Source organism: Rhinolophus hipposideros, assembly GCF_964194185.1.
Source record: "Rhinolophus hipposideros genome assembly, chromosome: 15".
Taxonomy (NCBI): Eukaryota; Metazoa; Chordata; class Mammalia; order Chiroptera; family Rhinolophidae; genus Rhinolophus; species Rhinolophus hipposideros.
This window is the reverse complement of record NC_138061.1, coordinates 64191656-64219612: the sequence shown is the minus strand read 5'-3', so window position 1 is coordinate 64219612 and position 27957 is coordinate 64191656. Positions and strand designations below refer to the sequence as shown.

Genomic DNA, 27957 nt, shown 5'->3' with positions numbered 1-27957 from the left:
ACCACATCTGCAAACTTCTTTTACTTCTTAAAAGGCAGCATTTTCTTTATCAGAAAATAGCTCTCAGAGGAAAGTTTTCTCGGTAAAGAAACCCATTCTATTGGAATAAACATTTCTGTAAGATTGCCTTGGGTGGGTCCTCAGCCATTTCCGTCTGAGGTGACCTGGAAATGGCTGCTGTGTTTGAGTGATGGGGTGGCTTGACCTGGTGTTGTGGGACCTAGAGGGGTGTGTGCTGGGTGGTCTGCTTGCCTGTAGGACTCAGCGCAGCCTTTCTGGGGGCCTCAGGGGCTTGCTTCCTGTGTGAGCCTGTTCTAGAGAAGGAGTGGGGCTTGTGCTGGAGCAGAGCAGCCCTGAGAAATCAGGGTGGACCCACCCTCGTGGCAGGGCCAGAGCAGAAAGATGGAGAGGAAGGGAGGGGAAGAGAAAAGGATTAGAGTGGGTCTGGGGTCTGGGAAGGGCTCAGAACGGATCCAGGCATGCAATTAGTGACCCCCCAGGAAGGGGAGCCTTGGGGAGCCCTTCAGGTGAAGTTTTCTCAGGATCCACACTTCCTTTGAGACTGTAGGAATCTCTAATGGCTAAGTATGCAGTGTGTGTGTGTGTGTGTGTGTGTGTGTGTGTAAGCGACTGGTTGATTGCTCTGAGGGAAGGGGAAGGAAGGCCTTCTGGGTGTATTGAGGCGGGGCATTAGTCTGCTGTAATTCTCAAGAAATGCCTTCTGTGGCGAAGTCCTCTAGGTCACTGGTGGAGATGATGCCCATGCTGGGCGTGCCTTCCCCCTCCTCCCCTGGGCTCCGGGGAGGCCCATGGGAGCGCTGGTCTGTACAGGGCTGTTTGGGGACACCAGGAGGCCCAGGGACTGGCTGCAGGTCAGGCGCATGGTAGCTCTGGGGCCCAGGGCCAGTTGCCTCGGTGGTGCCAGGGCCCTGCCTTAGGAAGGTGGGGGCAGAGAGCTGGGAGGAGCAGCGCAGTGGCATCAAGGTGGTCGTGGGCAGGGGCCGGATGCTGGGGTAAAGCACGTACGGCGCAGCAAGCATGTCTGGCAGCGGGGGCTCAGGGGAAACCCCCTCGGAAAATGGGATGGACACCTTGACGTATTTGCCTGTCTCTGGGTCATAGAAAGTCTTGATTTTCACCTGGAGTGGCAGATCGAAGAGAAAGTACTCTCCAGATTGAGGGTCTTGGAGGACCTTCTGGGTGGCCCTGTAAGGGGGCAGGGGCAGGAAGGACTGGGGTCCCCCGGGCTGCCTCCTGACTGGCTCTGAGAAGGTGGACACTGAGTGGCGGTGCACAGGAGCAGGCAGGGAGCGGACCAGGGGGAACCTGGGCCGGGGCCCCTCTTGGGGGGACAGGGGCCGGTGCTCTGAGTCCTCCAGGCAGGGCTTTTCCTCGTGGGGTTCGCCATGCATTTCCTGTGTCTGGTCGGTCTTTCTCCTCTTGCTTGCCAGCTTCTTTGCCCGCCGCAGGGCCTTCTCTGTTTTGGGCGGGACTGCAGGTGGCTTGGTGGCTGCCCTCTCCAGGTGAGCAGGGGGCTCCGGTTTTTCAGGGAAGCTTGCTGAGCTGGGGGCCACGTCCACCAATGAGCCTCTTGGAGAGAGTGTCCTGAGGTCTGCTGATGGCTCAAATTGGGGGTCGGAGCTGGCCTCCCATGTGAAAGCATGTGTCAAGTCCTCCCTCCGCGAGACCCTGGCAGGGCCAGGGCTGACCCAGGGACTGGCACGGGAAGGGGACCCTGGCATCAGGCCTAGTTCACTGGGGGTCTGAGAAGCATTGTCCCAAATACTGCTGGTGGCAGGGGAACATGCATTACTTTCCCCTAGAGAGCTGGTGTTGGGGGAACTTTCCATCTCTCCAGGGGCCAATCTTCTCCCTGGGGGCCCTGCTCTGGGTGTAGACAAAAAGTGACTTCTGAAATCTTGTGTCTCTACTTCCCAAGAGGTTTTATGCTGCTGTGGGGGTGGCTGGTCTTCTAAGTAGCTTTCAGGGAAAGCGATCAGGGGGATGCGCCTCGGAGATTCCAGCTTCCCCTGGTCTGTGGAACCGCTCTTGCCGTCATTCACCACAACCCTCCATGAGGCGTCTGGGGGTGGCTTCAGTCCATTGCCCTCTCCTACGAGGGTAGGAGACGAGACATTCCCATTTGTCTCCGTCCTGGCCACACTGGGCACCCACACGTGGTCCTCCATGCCCTTGTGGACCACATGCTCTAAGTGTGTGCCTTGCATGCCCGTGGGTGTTGGGATGCTGGGCACTTCTTGACTCTGGGGGGCACAAAGATCAGCATCCTCGCCCCAGTGTTGCTGTGGCAGTTCTTCCTCTTTGTGGCCACTGCCCAGTGGGTTCTCTGAGGACAAGGTCCTCAGGAGGGGCAGCATGATGGGTTTTATCACGGGGGTAGCCCTGAGGGTATTGTCTTTAATTGCAAACAGTATGTGCTTGTTCGAAGTGGAAGATGGTGAGGGAGTAAGGTCTTTGGCCTGTGAAAGAGCCACATCCTTACTTCCACTGATCCAAGTGCCTCTGACATTAGCTTCCTCCCTCCATGCCTCCCTGGGTCTCTCTCCAGATACACTTTCCCCTTCTCCGCGCAATGTTCCCCTCTTGCTATGCTCCTCCATGCACGTGTGCCCACTACTGGAGGCACGGTGCTGCAGCTCGTCGTTCCCTATCACCTTCTCCTTCTCATCTTTCTGACTGTCACCTGCACGCATGTCATTCTTCCTGTCTTCCTGCTGGCTTTCGATGAACCACGTCTTCTGCTGATCTTCAAATGAGGCAAAGGACTGATCTGAAGAGCTGGTGCTGAATTTGGCCTTACTCTTGAGGCCTGGCATGAAATCAGACTGGCTGTCACTATAAAACACATCTTCCTCCTCGGGAGAAAGGGGCCCTGGGGAGAATTTCTGGTTGAAGTTTGGATTCTGAAGTCCTGCCTCTCTCTCAGGTTCTGTCTCTTGAGAGATGGGTCTCAAAAACCCATTCTCTAAGCTGGGGTTCTTCGGTTGCTCCATAGCCCTCCCCACCTCAGGCTCTCTGCTGCAAAGCTTCAGGGACAGGTGCTTCCTGGGGCAGCGTTCCCTGGAATCTGGACACCCACTGGACCTGGCAGGGCCCAAATCCGAATCTCCGTTGGCGACATCCTTCTCATAGCTGTTCCTGTCGGCAACCTCTCCGCTGACACAGGAGGGGCCTGTGGCGATAGCTGGAGGTGAGCTGAGGGTTATATGGTTGTCTGCAGAGGTTGCACCTGGATCAGAATTAGGGTCTTTCTGGGTACTGACCTGTGTCAGAGGAGTGTCTGCTGGTCTCTCCTTAGAAAGCTCATTTGGGGGACTTTCCTCAAGCCCATTGGAAAGGACGATGCCATTGCTCGTGGGTTCTTGCTTGCCTCTGGTTTTCTCATCGAGGCCTTTCAAGAGAGGTGAGGGGCTGTATGTGCTCTTAACGCATTTCCGCACATCCTTCAGGTTGAACAACAGGCTGGGTGCTTTGGATTTGTAGCTTTCCCGAGACGGACACTCACTGGGCTCCTTCTCTTGGTATCCATTCAGCTGTGCCTGGGGTGATGGCTGGCTGTCAGATGAATCCAGGACATGCTTGGTGGGTATGACGGGGGTCAGAAGCTTACTGATGTTAAAAGGAGGATTATAATGCTCATTGTCATCCATGCCATTGTCAAGAGCATCATTTTCTGGAAACTGCCCCTGAGGATTGTGCTTTGTATACAAGGCTGGGCCTCTCCTGTCCATCTGCTTCTTCTCTTCTGAAGCATCTGGTACACTTTCTTTTCCTCCTTTGCGAGTCTTTGATTTCCTCCAGGGGGGCTGGATCGACTTCACCTGAGGGTCAGGCTGTGAGCTGGAAGCTTTTTCCTCCACAGGGAATACTTGGACTCCTGGGTCCCTAGATCTCCAGGGTCCTGATGTGGAGAGAGCACCTACTGCCAGTCTGTTCTCTTCTTGACCGCAGCTGGCCCGGACTTGGCAGGGGGAGACTTTGCATTCAGCAGGGGCCCTGGGCTCTCTTAACAAGGGTGCGTCCTCACACTGTTTGGGAGCTTTGCTTTCAAGGACGGCTTCAGCAGGGTCCTTTCTCTCGGGCAGCCGTGGTTGGTGGGTGCTCCAAGATTCAAAAGCACTATTTTCACTATGAAGGAAAGTGCCTTTGCGAGCCCACTCCTTGCTTCTCTCAGGTTCACTCACGGCTGGGTTGTGGGGTGGGGAGGAGAACTTAGACTCCAATGTGTTTGCCACATTTTCAGATGTTGGGAGGAAGCCACTGGAGCCTTGACACACCATTTCGGGACTCTTGGGCGACTCCTGCTCACCATGCTTCTTGCCAGGCTGGAGGCTATTCTGATGGGTGCTGGAGACTTCGGCGGGCACCCTCCTGACAGTCAAAAAGGCAGAATCGAAGCAGAAGTTGACACCACTGTCTGGGAGAGGAGCAAATTTCGGGGGGGTTTTGAGAGCCGGAGGCTTGCTGGTAGGAGGTCTGCTATCACAATGTTGGCTCTCGGGCCTGTCGAAAGATTTAATTAGGGAGGACACTTTGGAAATAGGCTTGCTGCTGCTCCTCAGGCCAGAAATTGGCACCTCCAGTCTCCCCTGGGCTGGTGTCAGTGGGGGGCTGCTTTTGGGATACTTTTCCTCTCCTTGAACGTACTTTGGTAGCTGTTGGAACGTGGCTGCCCAGCCTGCATGCTCTGTGCCCTGTGATGGTACCTGGCTCCAAATGCCGCTTTTCCTGTGGGTGTGGCTCACCGTTCCCTGGTGAAAACTCCCAAACACCTGGCGGGTGATATCTGGGGACAGGGCCAGGTCGGCGTCGTTGAAGGATATGTCTTCTGAGACGCACAGGCTCCGGAATGCCCTGTCCGTGAGGCTGCTCACCTCCCGGTCGGCGTCATCCAGCACACTGCCGATGCTCGAGGAGTCGCTGAGCCCGTCCGTGCACTTCTTATTCCCCTGCATTTTCTGCTGCCTAGGAAGCCTGTCCCCAGGCGGCCAGTGGGCTCCTCTGCCTGATGGTTCCGGGAGGGTTAGACGTACACCTCTTCCCACAAAATTAGAGCTTCCTGTCGATCAGATGTGATTGCAAAGTGGGATTTTTTTTCTCTGCAAAAGGAAGAAGAGCAGGGTATGAACAGGATATCCAACTTAATGGCTCCATACAAGAACTACACACTGGTCCAGATGGGTAATGGTTCCTGTGATGGTTAATTTTAGGTGTCAGCTTGGCTGGGCCTGGTGCCCAGTTTTTGGTCAAATGCCAGTCTAGATGTTGCGTTGAAAGTATTTTTTAGATGTAATTAATATTTAAATCAATAGGCTTTGAGTAACGCAGATTACCCTCCGTAATGTGGGTCGGCCACGTCGGAAAGACTGAGAAGCCCCGAGGAAGAGAGACAGAATTTGGACTGGAGCTGTGACATCAGCTCCTCCGTGGTGTCCGCCTGCTGGCCTGCCCTGCAGAGGTCGGGCTTGCCAGCCCGGCAATTGTGTGAGCCAGTTCCTTACAATGAATCTCTCTCTGTCCAGCCATGTACCACATAACGACATTTTGGCCCATGACGGACTGCATCCATGATGGTGGTTCCACAAGATTATAATGGAGCTGGAAAATTCCTGTCACTTAGTGACATCGTAGCCATCATAATGTCACAGCACAGCGCATTCCTCACGTGTTTGCGGTGATGCTGTGTAACGAAACCTGCTCTGCAGTTTGATGGAAGTACAGCACATATAGTTATGTACCGTACATAACACTTGATAACGACACTAAACCACTATGTTGCTGGTCTAAGGATTTACGATACTATAATTTTTATCATTATTTTATTTACAGTGTACTCCTTCTATTTATATATAAAAAAACTTGCCGTAAAACAGTCTGCCATGTTAGGCCGGCAGCAGCCTCACACATCTCGTGCTGACTGCATCCCTTGATCACATCAGTTTCTCTTGTGCTGATTTAATCTCGTGTAGTTTGTACAGTAACATGCTGTGCAGGCCTGTAGCCTAGGAGCGATTGGCTACAGCACACAGCCAGGTGAGCAGTGGGCTGTGCCATCTAGGTCTGTGTCAGTGCACTCTGTGATATCCCCACAGTGAGGACAGCGCATAACGATGCATTTCTCAGGACATATCCCATGGTTTATTGGCACATGACTGTGTACGTATACACCCTGTTGGTTCTTTTCCTCTGGAGAACCCTAACGAATACAGTGCCTAAAGTTCAGATGTGTCATTTTTGCAGAGAGATCTTCCCTGGCATTCCATGGGGTGTTCCCTCCTCATTCTCTCACAGTGGCTGGTTTATTTTCTTCGTTGTACTGAGCATAGTCTAAAATTAAATTTACTTCTTAGGAGCTTAGGATCCAGTAATCTGCTGTTCGCTGATTGTCCTTGTCCCAGAGCCACCCCAAGAAGGCAGTCCTCCAGAGCCTGCGTCCCCTGGGCTTCCTCAGTCACTACCTTGCCCTTGGGTGTGGCCAATGGAAGGTGCCAGTAGGAGCCTGGAGTGGGAGTGGGGGCATGCTTGCCCTTGTCCCTGGGGCTGTAGGGGAATGGCTCCACTGTTTGAGTGATTCCACATCCTGGGATCTCCCTAATTCTGCCTATATCTCTGTTATAGCCCTTTCATTACATTCTCTCTCTTTTATTTTAAATCGAGGTGAATTATACATGACATAAAGTTTACCATCTTAACCATTTTTAGGTGTAGAGTTCACTAATGTTAAGTACATCCATTGTTGTGCAAACGTTATCGCCATCCATCTCCAGAACTTTTTCATCCTGCAAAACTAAATTCTGTACCCAATAAACAATAACTCCCTATTTTCTCTTTCAGCAGGCCCCTACAACCACTATTCTACTTTCTGTCTCTATGAATTTGACAACTCTAGGTTTCTCGTCTGAGTGGAATCATACATTATTTGTCTTTTTGTGACTGGCTTGTTTCACTTAGCGTAATGTTCTCAAGGTTCATCCATGTTGCAGCCTATGTCAGTATTCCCTTCCTTTTTAAGACTGAACAATATTCCATTGTGTATAAATACCACATTTTGTGTATCCATTAATCCATCAATGGACACTTAGGTTGCTTCCACCTCTTGGCTATTGGGAATAGTGGCTATTGGGAATATCTGAAATATTTGTTCCAGATCCTGTTTTCAATTCTTTTGGGCTCCTACCCAGAGGTGGAATTGCTGGTTCATATGGTAATTCTATATTTAATTTTTGAAGGAACTGCCATACTCTTTCCCACAGCAGCTGTACCATTTTACATTGTGACCAATAGTGCACAAGAGTCCCAATTTCTCCACATCCTTGACAGTGCTTATCATTTTCTGTTTTGGGTTTTTTGTGTTTTTTTTTTTTTTTTGATAGTAGACATCCTAAAGGGTTTGAGATGGCACATGAATTCCCTTCTGGATCCTGTGTGAGGATGTTGCTTCAGGCTGGGACTCTGACCACCACCATACTTCCAATACACAGGACAGGCCTGGCCTGGGCAAGGGATAAGTAAATAAGTACATAAAAAGTTAGATAAAATGGCAAGCTTAGGCCCTAGAGATGGCCCAAGTGGTGGCCATTTGGGACCGCAATCATCTGGCGAGCTGCTGTGAGACCTCAGCTGACAGCAGGAGCATTGTCACACAGCGGCCCTTCACGTCAGCAGCAGGCCGGCCAGAACAATGACACAGTCAGGGCTTTAAGGGCTGGGGGGTGAAGGTGCTCCCATCGGGAGTCCCGATTCCATCCTCGCTCCATATGTGGGAAAGCACAGGGGGCGTCTGCAAAGGCCCATGCTGCTGTGCTCACACACTGTGTTTCGGTCCTGGAGGCTAGCCTTCTGTGGGGTTTATTGTTTCCTGTCTCCTGACCACAGCACTCTGGTGACTTTCCAGTGCTGATTTGTTAGCAGGCCGACAGCGCAGACACTGCTGGAGAAAGAAAAGGGACCCAGCACACTGAATGAGATCAGAAGGAACCACGGACCCACTCTAGGAAAACCCCATTCCATGCTCTGCAGGCCAGCCAACCATCAGGGCTGCTTGCTCCCCAGAAAGCACAGGGTGCGTCCTTTAGAAGGCTGCAGGAAAAGTGAGTCTGCCTCAGACCTTGCTGGCAGCCTCACGACTTCCTCACCCTCCTTCCCCTCATGCACTTCTTCTCTAAAAGCTGCAGAAGATAGCGGCACGTTCTCAGACTCCCACGCAGCCAGTGTGGCCAGGCTGTGACACAGTTCTTGTCACAGGAATGGAAACATTTGGATGTCTGGGAGAGTTCATGTCTTTCTGGTCAGAAGAACGATCTCTATGGTCTGCACTCTGTTGTTTACAATGGACAACAAGAATGGACTGCATTCTTCCTGCTTTGAATGCAGACACGAAATCTGAATTGAGTGTAGTCGTTTGCTAGGGCTACTGTAAGGAAGCAGGACACACTGGGTGATGTAAGCAACAAATTCATTGTTTCACAGTCCTGGAGGCCACAAGTCCCACATCCAGGTGTCAGCAGGGTGGGTTCCTTCTGAGGGTGAGGAAGGGAGGACCTGCTCCAGCCTCTCTCCTTGGCTTGCAGACGCACCATCTTTCTCCCTGTGTCTCTGCACGTGATCTTTCTTTCTTCTGTACTTGTTTCTGTGTGCAAATTCCCCACCCCCCTTTTAAAAAGATTTTTATTAAAATATATCTAACATACAATGTTATATTGATTTCAGATATACACCACAGTTATTCAACATTTATATACCTAAAGAAGTGATCACTATGATAAGTCCCGCAACCATCTGATACAGTACCACATTATCATTATATTATTGACGATATTCCCTATGCTGTCCATTATATCCCCATGACTTATTTATTTTATACCTGGAAATTTGGACCTCTTATTCCCCTTCACCTTTTTCGCCCATTTAAAAATTTTCAATTACAGTTGATATTCAATATCATTTTATCTTACCTTTAGGTGTACAACATAGAGGTGAGACATTCATATAATTTAAGACATAATCCCCCTGACTATCTAGTACCCACCTGGCTCTATACATAGTTATTTCCATATTATTGACTATATTCCCTGTGCTTTACTTTAGATCCCCATGACTATTTTGTAACTACCAATTTGTACTCCTTAATGCTTTCCCCTTTTTCATCTACCACCCCCCCCAACCCCTCCCATCTGGCAACCATCAAAGAATTCTCTGTATTTATGAGTTTTTTTCTGTTTTGTTTATTTCGTTCTTTAGATTCTACATATAAGTGAAATCACAGTATATCTGTCTTTTTCTATCTGACATAACCACTCAGCACAATACCCTCCAGGTCCACCCATGCCACCCCAGATGGCAAGAACCCATTTCCTTCCATGGCCGAGTATCTCTTCTTTATCCTTTTTTCCATCGACGGACACCCAGGCTGTCTCCATATCTTGTCCATTGTAAACAATGCTGCAATAAACATATGAAGTAGGGTTTTGGGTTTCTTTGGATAAATAACCAGAAGTGGGATTACTGGGTCTTTTTTTGTCTCTTGTTATAGCCTTTGTTTTAAAGTCTATTTTGTCTGATACAAGTATTGTTACTCTAGCTTTTTTTGTTGTTTGCATTTTCATGAACTATCTTTTTCCATCCCTTTACTTTAAGTCTGTATGTCTTTCAATCTGAAGTGAGTCTCTTGTAGGCAACATGTGTAAGGGTCTTGTTTTCTTATCCAATTCAGCCACCCTATCTTTTGATTGGAGCATTTAATCCATTTACATTTAAAGTAATTGTTGATAGACATGTAGTTATTGCCATTTTATTATTCCTATTTTTTGTCTTTTTCTTTTTTTGTCTTAAAGAAGTCCCTCTAACATTCCTTGTAATACTGGTTTGGTGTTGATGATCTCTTTTAGCTTTTTCTTGTCTGGGAAGCTCTTTATTTGTCCTTTGATTCCAATTGATAGCTTTGCTGTGTAGCATGAACTTGGCTGTAGGTCATTGATTTTCATTACTTTGAATATTTTATGCCAATCCCGTCTGCAAAGTTTCTGTTGAGAAATCAGCCAACAGTCTTACGGGAGCTCCCTTATAGGTAACTAACTGCTTTTCTCTTGCTGCTTTTAGGATTCTCTCTTTGTCTTTAACCCGTGGCATTTTAATTATGATGTGTCTGGGTGTGGGCCTCTTTGGATTCATTTTGTTTGTGACTTTCTGTGCTTTCTGAGTTTGCATGTCTATTTCCTTTGCTAGGTTAAGGAAGTTTTCCATCATTATTTCTTTAAATAAGTTTTTAATACCTTGTTCTCTCTCTTCTCCTTATAGTACCCCAATGATGTGAATATTGGTACTTTTGATGTTGTCCCAGAGGCCCTTTAAACTATCCTCATTTTTTTGGATTCTTTTCTTGTTTTGTTATTTTGATTGGGTGTTTTTCTGCTACCTGATCTTCTAAATCGGTGATTCGATCCTCTGCTTCATCTAATCTGTTGTTGGTTCCCTCTAATGTGTTCTTCATTTGTTATTGTGTTCTTCATTTCTCACTGGTTCTTTTTTATGTTTTCTATCTCCATTTTTATGTTTCTTATCTTTTTTGAAGTTCTCACTGAAATCATCGAACATCCTTTTAACCATTATTTTGAATGTTGTATCTGGCAGGTTACTTGCCTCCATTTAGTTCCTTTTCTGGAGTTTTCTCTTGTTCCTTTATTTGGGACATATTTCTTTCTTTCTTCATTTTGGCTGTCCCACTGTATTTGTTTCTATCTATTAGAGTTTCTATATCTCCTGGTCTCAGTAGAGTGGCCTTATGTAGTAGGTGTCCTGTGGAACCCAGTAGTACAGTCTCTCTGGTCACTTGAGCTGGGTGCTGTAGGTATGTCCCTTGTGTGGATTGTGTGTGCCCTCCTATTTTACTGTTTGCACATCAATGGAAGGGATTGACCCTCAGATTGATTAGTTGTGAGGACCGGCCATGTGTCACCTGCGGAGGCAGCAGGATGGAGCTCTGGCTCAGTGCCAGCCCTGGGGCCTTTTGGGAGGGGCTCCAACACAGGCCAAGTTCAGCAGCAGCCTGTGTCCTGTCTGGGGCCACCCGGCATAAACGACAAAGCAATCTACAGATGGTCGCCACCCGCACTGGGATTGGAGGTGTCTCAAAATACCAACTTGCAAACCAAGGCTAGATATCACTCATGCCAGGCTTGGAGTTTCTCAGCAAGAGGTATAGGACATGCCAAAGCCAGATGTTGCTTGTCTGTGTTTTGTGAACCTTTGAGAGATTTTAACAAAGTCCGTAGAATAAAGGAAGACAGGCCATTTGTATGGAAAAGCCACTGGAAGTGGCTTGGGTGTGCCCAAAAGTTGAGTGGGATGGAGTCTCAGGAAATCACCAGGACAGGGTGGATAAATGGTATTAGCTAGGTTGATGGAGACTCAATATGGTGGCCACCTGCATCTGCATGTCAGGAGTGGGGAGGGTGCAACAAAGAAACAATGGGTTCTGCCAGCACTTCTGTCTGGGGGAAAGGTGCCCCTCCAGCCTCCTGAAGCCCAACAACTCAGTTCCTCCCCATATGTCCCTGGTGCCTTTTGAGCTGCTGCCCCAGAGCTGCAGCTCAGAGCGAGTGAGTCATCAGGGAGTAAATCTGTAAGTAGATCCTTTAAGAGGGATACCTGGGACTCACCGTCCTCTGTCTCACCCAGCCATAATATCTGCTGGCTTTCACAGACAGAAGTTGTGGGGACTTCTCTCCCTGGTACTGGAACTTTGGGCTGGGGAACATGGTGTGGGACTGGGACCCTTTGCTTCTCTCGGGGAACCTCTGCAACCAAGATATTCCTCCCTATTTTTGCAGGTGTGGAACCAGCCCATTCCAGTTCTTTGTCCCTCCTACCAATCTCAAGGTGGCTTCTCCTTTATAACCTTAGTTATAGGACTTCAGTTCATCTAGACTTCAGGAATTTCTCAATGATGGTTGTTCTGTAATTTAGTTGTAATTTTGATGTGGTCACGACAGGAGGCAAACACAGCATTTACCTACTCCACCATCTTCACTGTAAAATCCAAATTTCTCCTTTTTATAAGGAAACAAATCCTATTGGATTAGAGCACATCATCATGACCTCATCTTAAATAATTACATCTACACTGACCCTATTTCCAAAGATCACATTCTGAGTTCTTGGAGGGTAGGATTTCAAAATATGAATTTCATATGAATTTCAATTCAACTCATGACACTGAAGCATTCACTTTTCATCCATGAGGGAAGAGCAAGGAAGACTAAGGCCAATTTGTTGAAGATGGCAGGGTGGATAGTGAAGAACAGTCTTGGGTCCTTGATGTCACTTCTGTGCCATGAGACTGTACCAGAACCACCTCTTCCAGAATTTGTGTTACTGGGGTGGGTGGGGGACTTTAATGTCTTCAGCCACTGTAACTCAGATTTGCAATCCCTTGAGGTCCAACTAACATAACCAGGGTGTCTTCTGGTGTCATGTATGCTGGGGTTTTCATCTTGGACAGTAGTTGAACTCAGTAATACTTCTATATTAAGATGAAAATTGGAGGTCTAAATTTAGAATCTTAGAGTTAAGTAACTGCACTCCTCCCCAGTCAATTAAATACACCTTATTATTAGCAGATATTTGTTATTTCTTTTGAACACTCAGCTTCTATCCCTTTCCTCTGAATAAAAACAATTGGCACCTTTTGTGGAAATTTCTCTTTCCATGGTGTTTAGTCTTGGTGGGGCTGAAAGTCAAAGTGCCTGCAGAGACCACCCTGGGCCAAGTGCAGATGTGAGACCCATGTCAAGTCCATTGTACATTTGTACTGGAGTGACACGAGGATGGAAATGTGTTTGGGCATCCTTTGCAGCAACAGAGCTCTCTGTTCTTCTTTTCTGCGCCTGGAACTTGGCCTTCGCCTTCAGTCTACAAGGGCTCCAATTTCCTTTGAATACTTACCCATTTCTGCTTGATTTGTCCAGTGTCTGTTTCTGTTGTGCGTGTCCAAGGAACTCCAGCTGATCTTGGGTTTGAGTCATAATTCCTGACAGTAATGCATTATGCTCACTGATATTTAGAGTACTCAGAAAATAACCACATTCCCTCTGCCTCAGGAAATAGAGACCACTCCCTCTTGTAGCTTCATGCAGATGATTTCTTCAATTCTGATTTGATTTACTTGGGTTCAGATGGGACAGTCATAAAGTTGGCCTCACCAACCCCCCAACCCTCCAGTCCCCTACTAACCAGTGGAATTCTTCAGCATAGTAGCTAACAACCAAAGGTGTTACCAGATGCTGGCTCCTGAGTTGGTGGTTCCGTACCTTTTACAGCAGTGGGGGCTCCCAGTGCCTGCCTTGCTGAGTTTTAGGATCTGTAGTTTTAATACTTCTTTTCATGCTTATGTTTGCTGTCATCACTGCCCATCTAGAAAGAAGAGGAAAAATAATTTCAGTGAAACCCAACTGACCAAAGGGCCAAGCACATTTTCTGGGCAAAAGGTATCTTTAAATGTCAGTAATACACTTGGCCTTCTTCTTCTTCTTCTTCTTTTTTTTTTTTTTGTAATCCACAGTTGAACTCAAGAAAATGCCAAGCATAGGCATTTTTGGTGAAAAACAATATGAGACCAATTTATATCCCTTTTAATATTCATTAATTTGTCTATGTCCAAGAAATCTTCAGGAAAATATTTTAAACCTTTGGGATTTCTAATATGATTGGCCCAGTTGTGAATTAGTTTCTGCTAGTCAAATCTGACCAGAGGCCCTTTTCCCATGTGAATTAATAACTCAGGTTTCATAGGAAGGAGAATCAGAGTGGCCGAACTTGAATCCGCTCGGCAAGCTGTAGCACAGTTTTCGATTTATTGTTGGCAGGAAGCTTGACTATCTATTTTGACAGCTAAAAGAACCAAAAAGCTACCCAGGAGAATTTTAAGAATGCTTAGAATGAAGTGTAAACTAATTAAATCCACGATGCAAATTTTAAATGCAGACCATCAGGGCTTCCACGAGACCTTCCTCATCTCAGCTCCTGGACAGTCATCTGGTCGACGGTAGTTTATTAACAATATTAATAATCATAATGACTCAAATTTGTGGAGCACATTCTGTTGGAGACTCACAGAGGTGCTTGGGGTCACCACCACCCAGCTGGCCTGTCCCTGATTCCCAGGCTCTCCTTCATGCCCCCACAGCAGTCTATGGCCTTCAAAATAGTTTGTTCTCTTAAATGCTTCCTATCTCCTCCTTAGCTCTCATTATTTCCTTAACTCATTTTGCTCTCCCTTTGGTCCCCCACCCCTACTAGACCCCCCAACAGGTGATCTTTGCCCTTCATCTGACTTAGCTTCTAAGCTGCAATGAAGACTGTTGACCTCTATCTTGCTGTCCCACCTTGACTTGTGGGATGCCCAGTTCTCCCTGCCCCACCTGCGTGTTCAGTCTCTTATCTTCTTCTGGATGGTGGGATTGCCTCCACTCTCAGCTCTGGGCCTCTTCTCTTCCCCCTCTGTGGTCTCGATAAGGATAATTTTCCTCCCACACTCGCTCGCAGCCAGCAGCCACGCACTGACACCATGGCCAGCCAGGCTGCCCGTCTGGGCTCCAGCCCTGATCTCGGTGCCCACTGGAGAGCTCCACAAATATGTCTCACAGCTGCACAAACTCACACGTTTAGAACAGAAGCCATGACTTTGCCACAAGCCAGTTCTTCCACGGGATCTTAGGACTGTGAGCGTCCCGTGTGACTTCTCCCTCCTCCTCCTCTCCATGCCTCTTCTAATCCGATTCATCTGTCTTCTGCTCACTGCCAGGGTCATCTTGTGAGTCAGAATATGCCAAACAAACCAAATCTGAGCAAGCATCCCCACGAATAATCTTTTTCTCACGATGAACAACGAAATGTCCTTTGCACAGTCACTACTAAATTCTAACCCTTCCAAAATGTTTTCTCACGTGATACTTTTTTCGGTATTGTGTTGCATGACGCTGTTGAATTATCATGGACTGGAATACGCTGCTCTTTGCAGAAACAATGTTCTCTCTCTCCTGGTCCCTTACAAGTGCCTCTGCCTGACCCTCAAGTTCTCCTGATGGGGGAGCTAGAGCTCTCCCCGTGCTCCCTGTCCCTGCGGCTTACAGTGCCCTGGAAGAGGGAACTGCAGGCCCAGACGGGTCCTGGTGTGGCTCCTTGGAGGGGTAATCCCTCTGCCTGAAAGGCCTGTCTCTGTTCTGCAGTCACCAACTGATGACCACTTCCTCCTCAGTTCTCCTAATCCTTGTGGAATTAAAAGAAAAAAAATCGCTTCTACTGCTTTATTCCATTTTGTCTGCTGTGAATTCACTTTTCCAACAAGGCTTTGAACTCCTGGGAGTGAGGTCTCCAGCCTTGCTCGTCTATGACTGACAGGACGCCTGGTGCGTGGTGGTCGCTCCTCAATGTTGTCAGCTGCCCTTGCTGAGTGTACTTCTTGGGCCCCAAGGATGTGATGACAGAGGTTTGCTGAAAGTGCTCAGTGCGCAAATGGAGGCCTAAAGCTCTGCTGCCCATGTTCTCCTTGTCTCCGTGGGGCCCCTGGCCAGCAGCCAGCCCAGGCAGAAAGGTCACATAGCCTGAGCTCTGAGGGTTTGCCTCAGGCTGTGAGGACAGAGTGCCTGGGGAGGGGACTTGTTCATGTCACCCCCTGCAGGCCCTGATCCTGGTCTCCACACACGCCACTGATCTGAGCCCCACCACAGAGGAAGTGTGACAGGCCCAGAGAACCAGGGCCCTGATTGGTGCTTCAGCACCATTCAGCCACATGGCGGTTATTATCAACTTCATTTCTGAGATGACATACAGAGCCTCAGAAAAGTGAGGAGAAGGTTCCATCTCACAAACACTTGTTTAGTATACGTCCCATGCAATATCTGGAATATAATTTTATCAGTCAGTTATCTATAAAATTAATCATCACATACTTACACTAAAAATAGGTATTCATTGTTCATCTGAAATTCAAATTTCACTGGACATCCTGTTTTTTATCTGGCAACCTGAGGTCCTCACCCACCGACTTTTAGGACCCAAGGTGGATCACAGCCAGAAGAGGCCAATGCAGCGAGTCCACACTGGAATGACTCACGTCTGCACGTCACCCTGCAGTTCAGGACTCACTTCCACATCCATTATCTTGTTTAATTCTCCTGACTCCTAGGAGGTGGGGTGACAAGGCCTTATTGTCACCATGTTCTGGGTGGAGAAATAAAAGCACAGAGAGGTGCGGAACATTGCTCAGTGTTACACAGCATGAAAAGAAGAGAACTGGGTCTGGGATTCAGTTGACCAACTTGCATAGATGAAACCCTGACACTCTGTCCATGGGCTCAGGTGAACAAGGTGCGTCTTGGGCTCATGGACTGGAGTTCAAGGGACAATTGAGGATGGGTGGAGGAAAGGAGAGTTTCCATTTCTATTCACATCCCAACAATCTTCTCAACTCAGTTTTTAATGACAGCCACAGAATGAAACCGATGACTCAGCCAGTAAGCCAAGGGTCCCACTTGTTTGGAGAGGTGGGTGTGCGGGAGGCCCAGGTGACCGGTGCAGAGCTGGGAGGGACACTCCTGAGCTGTGAAGGAGGCGGTTTGAGTCTCCTCTTGGCCTGCCATCCCTGCACAGGAAGCCACTGGGGTTTGCTTTGCTGCTGGGTTTGACCACTTGCCTGTCGTGTGGTTTTTGAGCCCAGGCTCTTTGGGTGGATTTAATTACCTTAATTGAATGGTGTTTTCACTTCTCAGTAAAGGGGAAGCAGGAAGCCAGTGAAGATGACAGGGGTTGGCTTTATCACACCCAGAAGGCCCTAACAAGTTGGAATTGATTTTTCCTGCTCCTCTTTCTAGGTGGTTTTTTGAGACATTGCCTCGGGCATGCCTTGAGAAGTGGTTCGGTGAAGTGAATAGTGACAGATTCCGGCCGGTGAATGTGCAGAGGTCCCACATGCAGCCTCCACCACCCACCCCACATTGGTCCTTGCCCTGAGCCCACGCCCTGTGGGTCAATCTTGGGCCAAGCTCCTGACCTCTTTGTGCAATTGCCAACAGCCCTCCTGCTTGCTGTTTCAGAAGGGATGTCCTTGTCTATGTCCTACATTTTACGAGGTGAATAATGAGATGGCAAATCGACTTCCTCTGTTGGGATCCTTCAGGAAAAGGGAGCAGATGTGTGCCGGGTGTCTGTGCGGTGGCAGGTCTCAGGCCCACTGCTGCACATGCCTGTACTCATTCCTCGATAAAACTCAGCAGGGTAGGCCCCACTCCCCACCTTACAGCTGAGGACACGGAGGTTACCTGGGTTTGAGGCTACTTGTACAGGGGACCTCCAAGCCCTTGGACATGTAGGAGTCCAGGTCATCCCAGGGAATGTGGCTGAAGAAACTAGCTTGCCTGGGCTTCCTAGGCTCACGGCGTTGGCTGTGAGAAGTAGTTACAGCTGCTGAGGGTGTTATGCTGCCTTTGGGAGAGCGCTCAGGGGCAGAGACTCTTTCTCCTTGGGGCCCAGCCCAGCCTCCCACTACCATGTCTGGCCTGAGTTGCCAGTCTGGTCTGCTGTGTCTGGACGGGACATTTCCGCAGGAGACTCTGAGCACTGCTCAGACCTGGGCTGTGTCCGTAGTTAGAGGCCAGGAAGCCAGCACAAGAAAGGCCAGGTCTGGTCCAATTTAGTGCTTCACAGGACAAGACGGTGATGGCACCTGGCATCACACACCTGGGGGCAACTCATTTGCAGGAGGAAAGGGAGAAGCAAGGCATGGAGGCATGTGGGGCTGGGGACTGAGCAATTTAATGACCGCCTCTCTGGAGCAAAAGCCCTGCTTTGTAGCTATGGTCGATTTCCTGCTGCTGACCCGGCATCTAGGCAGAGTTGGGAGGAGCGTGCACTGAGGACCCTCACACGGTGGGTGCACAGCAGTTGCTCAGATCAGGCTACCTGGGCAGTGGCTTCACTGCACAGAGGCTCTCAGCAGCACATCTGCACGTTGCCTCTGACCACTTCTGCTGGCCAAGCATCGTGGGGTCACTTCTTGGCTCTCCTGGTGACCAATGGACTGGACTCAGCCTGCACCGTCTCTGGACGCTGCCCTCCACCAGGAGGCGCTCAGGCTTGGTGCTGCCCGTTTCTCTGCCCTGCTGCACTAGGAGCCTCATTGGGTGGCAAGATGCCACTGGGCAAGGCTCCCTAATCTTCCTTGTGGTCTCAGAGGTGCCTGACTTACCTTTATGGGAACAACTACGCTGACATCAAAGGTCAAAGTAGGGACAGAAAAGAGCTGACCCCCAAACAGGCCTGTCCTCACCTCCCTTGGGACCCCAGAGCTGGGTGAGTGCCATTCTCATGCTACTGCTACAGGGAGGTTGGAGAGGAATTGTCTCAGAGGCAAAAAGCTGGGGAACAAAAAGGGGACAGCCTGGCAGAAAGGGTTTTGCTGCTCAACCCTTTGAGCCTTTGGTCTTCTTAGACCCAACCCAAACTCTAGGGGCCACATCCACTGTGGGCCAGCAGCCGGAAGGGAGATACCAACTCTTTCAGAAACACAGGGGCCACCAGCACGGAGGGGCCAGCTGGAATCTAGGCCAAGTCGCAGTGCTGCTCTATACCCACGGAGCAGAGCTTGGCTAGATTACCGCACATCTGTGAGCCTCAGGTTTCTGTTTGTAAAATGGAGCTAATGATCCACAGCTACCCATTAATAACAGGGTTTCTCAACCTCAGCGCTAATGACATCGCCAAGGTCCCCCGGAAGAAAATCGCCCCTGGTTGAGAACTGCTGCTATAGAGTCAAGGGGAGAGCATTAGCCCAGCCTCTGGAAGATCATTTGTTCATTCATTCTTTTATGCCTTACACATTTCCCAGAATATCTTGCCCTGCATTCTGGAAATGGTAGGAAGTGACATGAGACAGGAATCAAATGGGCAGTTCTGGGCAGTAGAAAGGGCTGGAGACCTGGATGGAGGCAGTGTCATGTGGGCAAGTCACTGAACCTCTACCTACACCTGTAAAACAGGGACAATAAAAATAGCCCTGGCTCTTCCCCCACCCCAGGGGCGGGGCTGCTCTCCACACTGGAGAGGGCAGAGGAAAAGAATTATCATGAAATTGGTCCCAGGGCAGCCAATGCCTGAGAGTCTCCAGTTGCTCAGAGCCTCCTGACTCAACTAGTCCTGGATCCTTCCCCACCCTGGGGGACGCCTGCGCCAGAGGGAGGCACAGTGAGCGCTGGCCACTCAGCCCTGCGATTTAACTGCAGGCCGAAGGGCAGCAAGGGAAATAAATACGTCGTGCCCTTTCTCTCCATGTCTCCCCAGAGCAGAGTCTGCACACTTGTTTAGTTTTCCCTCAACAAACAGTAAGAAATATATTTACATCATGGACACACACACACACCAAACCAAAGAAAATTCATGAAACAAACCCTACCCTGTTTATATGTACTGTCTGATATTTCCATTCCATTCCATTCCATTCCATTCCATTCCATTCCATTCCATTCCATTCCATTCCATTCCATTCCATTCCTTAATTAAAAAACCCAATCTGTAATTTAGTAAGTGATTTCAGGGCTCAAAAATGAGTTATGATCTGCAATGGTTTTAAAGAAAACCATTCTGGACCAGACATCCCAGGTGTGCTGATTGCTTTCAGTTGCTGCCGTGTCCTTAGTGATGCTGGGTTTTCATCCGGATGGAGAAATGGAGATCCGATGCCCCAACGCAGTGACTGGCGGGGTCAGACCAGATCCGCATGGGGGAGGGGAGGGGACACCTGAACTGTGCACCTACAGGCCAGGCCCTGACTGTCGGCTTCAGTGCTGTGTCCCCAGTCCCCACGCAGAGCCTGGGCCTACCACAGGGCCATTCATTTGTTAAACAAATGAATGAATGAATCAAAGAAATCCCCATTGACTGAGTATCTGGTGTAAGATAGGCATTTTATACACTCCAATATTATTGATTCATATTGATTATTATGTAATGATTCTTGCAACCTGTTTAGTAGATATTGCTGGTGCTCCTTACAAGAGGAGGAAACTGAGGTCCACCAAAGTTTAATACCTGGTGGTGTGGGGTTTGAACCTGAGACTGTTGGAGAGGGAGAGGGTCCCTGCAACCTGCATTACGGAGGCTCCTTCAGGGGCCTGCTGCACACTGAGAACCTCTGCTCAGCGCCACCATCACACCCCTGGCCACCCTGCCCCCCCACCCATCAGGTCTCTTTGGTGCTCATCTTAAGACCACAGGATGTCCTTCTATTCCCTGCACCTCATTACACCTGGGAGTCCACAAACGGGCTGCAAAGGCCTTGAAAGTCTGCCCTGCCCCTTACTGATAGGCACACAGCTCTCTAGCTAATAGCTGTGGCATCAGACAGACTTTGGACAAGTCACTCAATTTGTCCAAGCCTTAGTCTTGTTTTTGTAAACTGGTGCTGATAGGAAGGCAAACCCTTCTCATGGAAGCCTCTATGGATTGTAAAGTGGGTGTTTCAGGGATGAGTGTGATCTATGGCCCAGACTCCACCTTGGAGAGCCTTGTCCACAGAGGAGGCCCCTTCAGAGGCTCCCAGAAGAAGAGGCACATGGGTTTGCTGGGAGTGGGGTGTTTCTCAGCAACCATCCTCTCTCCAGCCACTAGGGAGGGACACTCCTTGAAAGCAGCCCTGGGGTGTCCTCAGGCTTGGGCAGGGAAAGGAGTTCCAGGCAGGGCTCCTAGAACCACCAGAGGGCTGGGGTGCTGCAGAGTTCTCCTCACCATCTGTGAACCCAATTTCCCCATCTGTGAACTGGTGCCATAAGGCTGGGTGACAAAGGCAGAGAAGCGCTGGAAGAGCCATCACTGAGCATCGGGAGTCTGCCGGGCACTTTCAGAGGCACGTCCTGTTTGCCCAGCTCCCACGACCTGCCATGCACTTATACCCACAACCCCCAGGCCAGTTGGTGTGGCTTGTGCTAAGGAAATCTGATGCAGAGAAATTGAGGACCAGAGAGGTCAAGGAACTTGCTCAAGGTCACACAGCCAGGGAACAGGAGAGTTGGGATTCAGGTCTCTGTGCTACATGCCTCTGCCCTTCCTATATGGCCAAGGGGCATCAGGTATGTGTGTGTGTGTGTGTGTGTAGGTGGGGGGTGGGGAGAGATCACCCTCTGTAATAGTGCTCTTGCAGTGCAAAGACGTGGGCAGCCTTTCTTTTAGCACCTTCTCTTCCATCTCCTGTGGCCCACTGCTTTTTACGAGGAAGCATCTTTTCGACCTGGCTGTCATGCGGGGCGCATCTGGGAAGGCGCCATCTTCCTTGTCCCTGATGGCCAGGGAGGTGAGAGTAGCTGGTATGGGGGAGAGCTACTGCGAATTTCTAATCCTCCCCCACACATCAGAGACCAGCTGTCCCTGGCCATCTCACTTCCTGCTGGTGGCTGGGAAGTAGATGGGAGATGGCTGGTTGGTAGAGGACAACTGTCCTTTCTCTGACGAGTGTGGTCGCGGTGAGTCTGGCTTTGCCAGGGAAGGAAAGAGAGAGAACTTCCCTGCCATGGGGATACAGTCACAACACTGACAAACATCCCACCTTCTTCATGGAATGCTTTACAGAGGCAAGAAAAAGAATTCAGATGTAGCTACCCAGGTTATTTTTCTGAAAATTAAAATGGAAAATTGCTCTTCCAACAGGCAAGGCTATTTAAAACAATGGTTCAAGTTGATGTGAAAAGATCAGCTTCTTGGAACTTCTACTGTGTCTGAGAACAAGGAAGAAATCTGTCCCTGTCTCCTTCCCTAAAGCAGTGTCCTAACTTCTCAGAGGGCCCTGGGGTGGGGGGGCAGGTTATGAGACTGCATGCTGGGCCACACCCAGGAGGGGCCAACTCAGGAGGACAGCGTGGGGAAGAGTGGGGATGGGCATGCTGCTGTCTGGGACCACGCGGAGCACCGCCACCCTGGGCCCCTTCTGGGAGGCTTTATCAATAGGTCACAGGCTCTTGGGCCAGTTGGGTCTCAGGGCTGTCACCCACTGTGGGTTAGGCTGTGTTTGCCTTGCTCTAGGCCTGGCCCTGGGCAGGCCGTGCGTGTGCAGGGTGAAGAGATGAATCAGAAATGTGGTTCTATGCAAGGGATGATCACCTCTGAAAGGATACCAGACAGGGGTAAGTACGAGCTGCGTGGCCAGGAGATGGAAGGAGAGGTGGGCTTGCTTGAAGGCAGCTGTGGGAGAGCTTTGGCTGCCAGTCCATACACCAACAGCCAGCAGGGTCCAGCCTGGGCACCAAGCAGAGGGTGGTGGAAAGAGCAGGAAGCTTAGAGTCAGACCAGCACCCCCGTTCCTAGCCCTGTGCCATGCGACAAGTTACATCACCTTTCTGAGCCTCTGCGCATTCATCTGCAACAATACCTACTTCCCGGGTGACTGTGCAGGGTGGAGGTAAAGAACTGTTAAGTGCCCATTAGGGACAGACATAGACAGAGTAAGGACTTGATGAATGGAAGCTGCCACCACTAGAGACCTTGGATCTTTGAAGCAGACAGTGCAGGGAAGAGATTCTGTATCTACAACAACAGGATTGCCTAGTGCCTTAAATGAGCTCATGTATGGAAAGCACATAGTAGGTGCTCATTAAAGCCCACATGTGTCATTTCAAATCTCCAGACTGGGCACTATAACATCATGCAAAGGACCTGGATGGAAGCTAGACCCCCTTGGGCATGGTTCCTGGCTGTACTGGCTGTGACTGTCCCTTGGCTCATTACGAAACCTCTTTGTGCTTTGGTTTCCTCATCTGTGAAGTGGAACTACTAGTCGTACCTGCCTCATGGGGTCATGGTGAGGACTCCATGATTGGTGTCTGTGAGGTGGTCGGCACCTGGTGACCATCCATAAATGTGACTGTTGTCCCCACCACATAACCTGTTTAACCCAGGGCCGGGGACCTGAGGGTCACTTTCCCCAACACAAATGGGGGAGAGAAACGAGGCAGCGACTGACTAGAGCACCCAGAAAGCTCCCCTGTCCTTGGTACCACCCGTGTTTGCCCTCTCGCTGGTTTCCTAGCCTTAGCAAAGCACTCCGGTCTCGTTCTTAGAATGGATTGTGACTGCCCCACAGCAGCACGAGTGCTTGCACGGCATTGCTCCTGAACGATGGGTCTGCATCTCCTAGGCAGTCATCCAAAGCCATCCTGGGAAACCTTGTACTTCAGTTACAGTTCAGACTCTTGCCCTCCCTTGCCCTTGAGGTTTAAGATTAAAGTTAGGTAAATTAGGTCAAATTAGGTAAAGTTTTAACTGCCTGTCTATTCCTCAGGAGGGTCTGGGAGGCAGAGCAGGGTGTCCTGGCTGACACTGGTGTGTGCTGAGGTCACCAGATACTGCCACATTGCTGTGTGTTGGCAATATCACTTCCTCTCCAGGGCTGCGTCCTCACTCCAAGCACTAAAGGTGTCAAGATCCACGAGTCTCTTTGGCATAAGACGGGAGGCAAAAATGATGTGTGAATGTTCAGAGGCCACTGTGAAGATGGGATCAGTTCTCTGTGGTGCCAGTTACTCTGCCCCAGAGCAATGAGCACGATCAGCTGAACACTGAAGCACTGGAATTTCTCTTTAGTGGCCTCTGGGAAGAAAAGCCCCAGGTTGGAGTTTAAGCAGGAGAGAAAATAATGGACAAATAGGACAGTTGAAGGGAGCAAGCAGTTCTTGTATTTCTGTCACAGCCTTGATGCTTTTCATGTTTGCTCATTTAATTCATGAAGGACCCTTTGAGATAGAATTCCCACTGGTTGGCAGCCAACACTGTTGGTATCCCCATTTTGCAGAGGGGGAAGTTGAGGCCCAGGGGCTTGCTGAGAAGCGTGGAGCTGGCCAGTTCTGCTACGTCCTGATACCCCTGCCGAGCGCTCCAGCAGCCTCCCGGGAGCAGGGTGGACTGTCTGAAGCTCTGAGGGGACGGACTTGCCTGGGCACTTGTGGCCTTTCTTTCTTTCTTTCTTTCTTTCTTTCCTTTTTTTTGTGTGGCCTTTCTAAGGGAGGTTTTGACTTGTGGTGAGTGGAACAGCCTCCTTTGCAGAGATTCCTTTGGAGGCTGATGCGAGCTATAGGTCTAGTGAGCAGCTAGGAACAGATGTGGACTTTGGACTCAGGCTGTAAGTTTACATCTCTGCCCCTTGGTAGCTGTGCATACTGGGGCAAATTACTCAACCTCTCTAAGCTGCAATGCCTACTCTATGAAGGGGATCCTAAAACCTATCATGCTGGATGACCTTGAGAATAGGGCCAGGAAATGTACATAACACCTTTCATATGGGAGTAGTGCAGCCAGCAATTGCCCTAATGAAAACGGTGGGCACACTGAGGGCAAGAAATGACTCTCAGTTCTGATCTGCTGACCTCCGTGGCCTTTGGGTTTAACCTGTCTCCGAGAGGAGCAGACAAGGCCAGGCGAGGTGATGAGCCGGTGATACTGCATGTGGCTAGGCTGCCCTAGGACCGGGCAAGCCAAGGGGCAGCTCCAAAGTGACCCGGCTGTCACAGGCAGGGCTCAGAGGTGGGAAGCCTGAAACCAGCCTCCACACTTGGCAGGGCGTGGGGGAAGCACCGGTCACTCAAGCAAATCTCAGAGTTTCCTCTCCTTCTGGCCTTCCCTAAGCTGCAGGCGAAGGCTTTAAGATGGGAGGTGGCTGAGATGAAATCCATCCCTTAGCTCAGCCCTGCAGTCCCTCGGAGGCTCAGCTTCTCCTTGGAAGAGGCCCCTCAGGGACAGAAGAGACCACCTAGGGCCGGGGAGTAGCACGCAGGCTGCACAGGTCCCTAGGAGGCCCCAAGTTCCCGCTGAGGCCAGGTGCTGGCCCCTCCTGGGGATTTGGAAGCCCTTCTGGGCCTGGCCGCCTGGGCTGTGCTCATGTTCTCTCTGGGCACAGCTTTGCGGGAGGCCCCACGGAAGAACTCTTCCCCACCTTCCCGTGATGTGGTCCATTTCCCCTTCCTACCAAGAAAAGGAGATCTGTCTGTCAGGTGCTGGGAAGAAAGCTATTACTGGTTGATTGGCTCTTTGGATGCCCAAGCTGTCAGATTCCTTCTCTGCTTTCAAGCTCCATGAGGCTGACTGACACAGTCTCCAAAGGGAATGCACTTGAACCAAGCGGTCTTCAGTCTTGCACTTGACAGCTGAGGTCAGCTGAGAACGTACTTTGCTTCCATCTTGACTTGGGAGGTTATGTGTTACACACGCAGCCCCCTCCAAGGAATGTTCTAGAATGATATTGATGACATGCGGTGGGGTGACATATCAGCAGTGCTTCATATACTCCATTTCTGGGTCTTGATGCATGTACCTTGACCTTGTCGTTCCCTCTCCATCCACCCTCACTAGCTTGAGTCATGCAATTCCTGGGAACCAAGTCAAAACTAAGAGATGTTTGGGGTTTTCCCAACTAACTAAATGAAATATAAGATTGAGTTGTAGGGCCATGGATTGGCTGGATTTAGTGAAACCCTCAAATGGCATAAAACCAAGACCCACGGTAGCCTGTTGGGAAGTGTCAGCACTGTGTGTCCGCATGAGGGCTGCCTTCTCTTAAAGACCTTTGTGTCTCTGTAGTAACCGTGGGCAGACGGAATGAAATCCCAAGACACAACGAAGAAGATGGCCCAGCCCCAACCCCACTGGCCGGTAGATTTCCCTGCTGAGATTTCTGGCCTAAGTTGGAGGGACAGGGCTATTTCCAACCATGGGACTTCCCCATTCTGTAAGTGTCTCTAGGGCTTCCTTAGGGTCAGGAGTAAAGACGTGCAAAAAGATAAGACACTTGCTCGTGAAAAGACGTTGGGGTGAGTGCATGCTTCTTCTGAGGACTTGTGGCCCTCTCTGGTCTTCCCTGTCTCCTTCATACACTTGTGTTTCCCTGGTTTCCGGGGCATCCAAGCCCCTCTGTTACCAGGACCCAGCATTCCACCAGTCCCCTTTCCTTCCAGCAGGCACAGGTGCTCCCATCCCAACGAGCTTCTGGTCACCAGAGAGCAGGCACAATTGTTCTCCTCTCACAGACCCAGGGGCAGACGCACGCTGGACTCAGGTCACCCGGAGATGTCTATTTATAAACCATCCTGATAAGCACAATCTGCCCTGCTCAACTCAGGCCACACTCCACAGCAAAGCTAACTCTCCCAGTGGTGAACTGAACACTTCCTGTACCAGCCAGACTACAAAAACCGGCCCATGAAGAGGCAGGGGGTTCCAGAGCCAGCCACTGGCCCTTCAGGGTCCAGGCTGTTTTAACTGCCAGAACTCTCACTGTGGGGTGTGTGTGACTGTGTGTGTGTGTGTGTGTGTGTACAAAATTGACTCATCTCAGGGAGCATTGTCGTACAGTACTTTTTCTGTAAAGGGTTGAATAATCAATGTTTTTGTTTTTGCCAGCCCTATGACCTGGGCTGCTGTAGCCATAGACAATATGTAAATGAACGAGTGTGGTTGTGTGCTAGTAAAACTTTATTTACAAAACCAGGCACTCAGTCCACAGCCATGGTTTACCAACCACTGCTGTAAAGGGAACTCAAATGCTGGAAAATTGGACCTGAAATGTATGTAGCTTTACTAACAATTGTCACCCCAATAAACTTTAAAAAAGAATTGGACCACATTTAACACAAAAATGTATTTGATCTGGACTTCAGGATCCCTATACTTGTGGGTTTTAAAAATATTACTTCAAGTAGACTTTATTAGAATGGGGCTAGATGTGTTGAAAGAAGTGGCCCATAATTTAGTTTTTAAGAAGATAACCTTTATTTTCTAGAGCAGTTTTAGGTTCACAGTAAAATCGAGCGACTGAGTGAAAGACACAGAAGTTTCCCACAGACTCCCTATTCCCGACACGCATGGTCTGCTCCATTATTAACACCCATGCGGGGGGGGGGGTTAAAGTCCCTAAATAATAATTGTTTAAGGTTATCTAGCTTTGCACATATGTTCAATATTGTTCTTCTCAATGATCAATTCTTCTCCATGAGAAAAAATAAAGATATGATTTTAGATTTGGTGAAGCCTGCCCTGCGGGAGTCTAGTTGGGGATCCCAAGGGTATGGGGGGAACACGCAGCCCGGTGGGGGGGGGGGCTCTGCGTTGAGGACACTCATGCTCTCAGTGTCCATGGCCAGAATGTCCAGATGACCAATTAGCATCTTTGATACAGCTGGTCGGATCCTGCCTGGCCCAGCGCTGGGGGACACAACACAGCCAGTCTCCTGCCATAGGGCGTGTGACCATGGGGTCGCCCACATTTGGCAACACAGCAACCTGGGCACATCCACAGGCCTGTGACCACTCGGCCATGTGGGAGTAGAGTGCCCTGACAAATGCACATAAAGACAAAGTCATACATGTCTACGCCACATATTCTGTACATGGACCCCTCATGGTCCACAGCAGTCCCGCACTCACGGCACACCCAGCAGGCTGAGAAATCGCCTCTTACCACTCACACGCCCTGCGCAGTGCCCTGGCCCAGAGCTCCTTCCCCAACCCCGCTGGCCCAGAGCGAAAGTCCCTGCCGCAAGGGGAGCTTGTGCTTCCTTGCGTATGCTAAGAAACCAAAATCTGCACCCTACCTTTCTCTCTCTGAGTCTCTGCTTGCTTGATCTTCAGGCCTCCACAGGAATGGATGAAAAGCCTGACTTGTAGCAGCCCAGCTCTCCAGCAGCCAGACTTCTTCTCTTGTTCGCTGGGCTGCCCAAAGATGAGAAGGGAATGGATTTGAGACCCAAACCTCTTCTTCTCCACCTGAGGAAACCTGCCCACCTGAGGGAAATCAGTGACCAGAAGCTGGCCAGACACTGGAAGTTTGGGAAGCGTACCTAAATAGAGACCCAGCAGGGGAAACCAAATGGTGTTCTTGGTGGGGAAGAGGCAAACAGTGCGTACTGCAAC

The 27957-nt window shown here is 49.7% G+C and overlaps 1 protein-coding gene across 1 annotated transcript; it reads right to left on the bottom strand.

Moving 5' to 3' along the window:
* Positions 1 to 27957, bottom strand: LOC308507954 (cardiac-enriched FHL2-interacting protein). The gene is made up of 3 exons (XM_081074064.1): positions 27639 to 27957; positions 13329 to 13431; positions 1 to 5120 (listed from the first exon to the last, which is right to left on the bottom strand). Exon 3 carries the CDS (start codon positions 4974 to 4976, stop codon positions 708 to 710), a length of 4269 nt encoding a protein of 1422 aa, XP_080930190.1. The 5' UTR covers positions 4977 to 5120; positions 13329 to 13431; positions 27639 to 27957; the 3' UTR covers positions 1 to 707.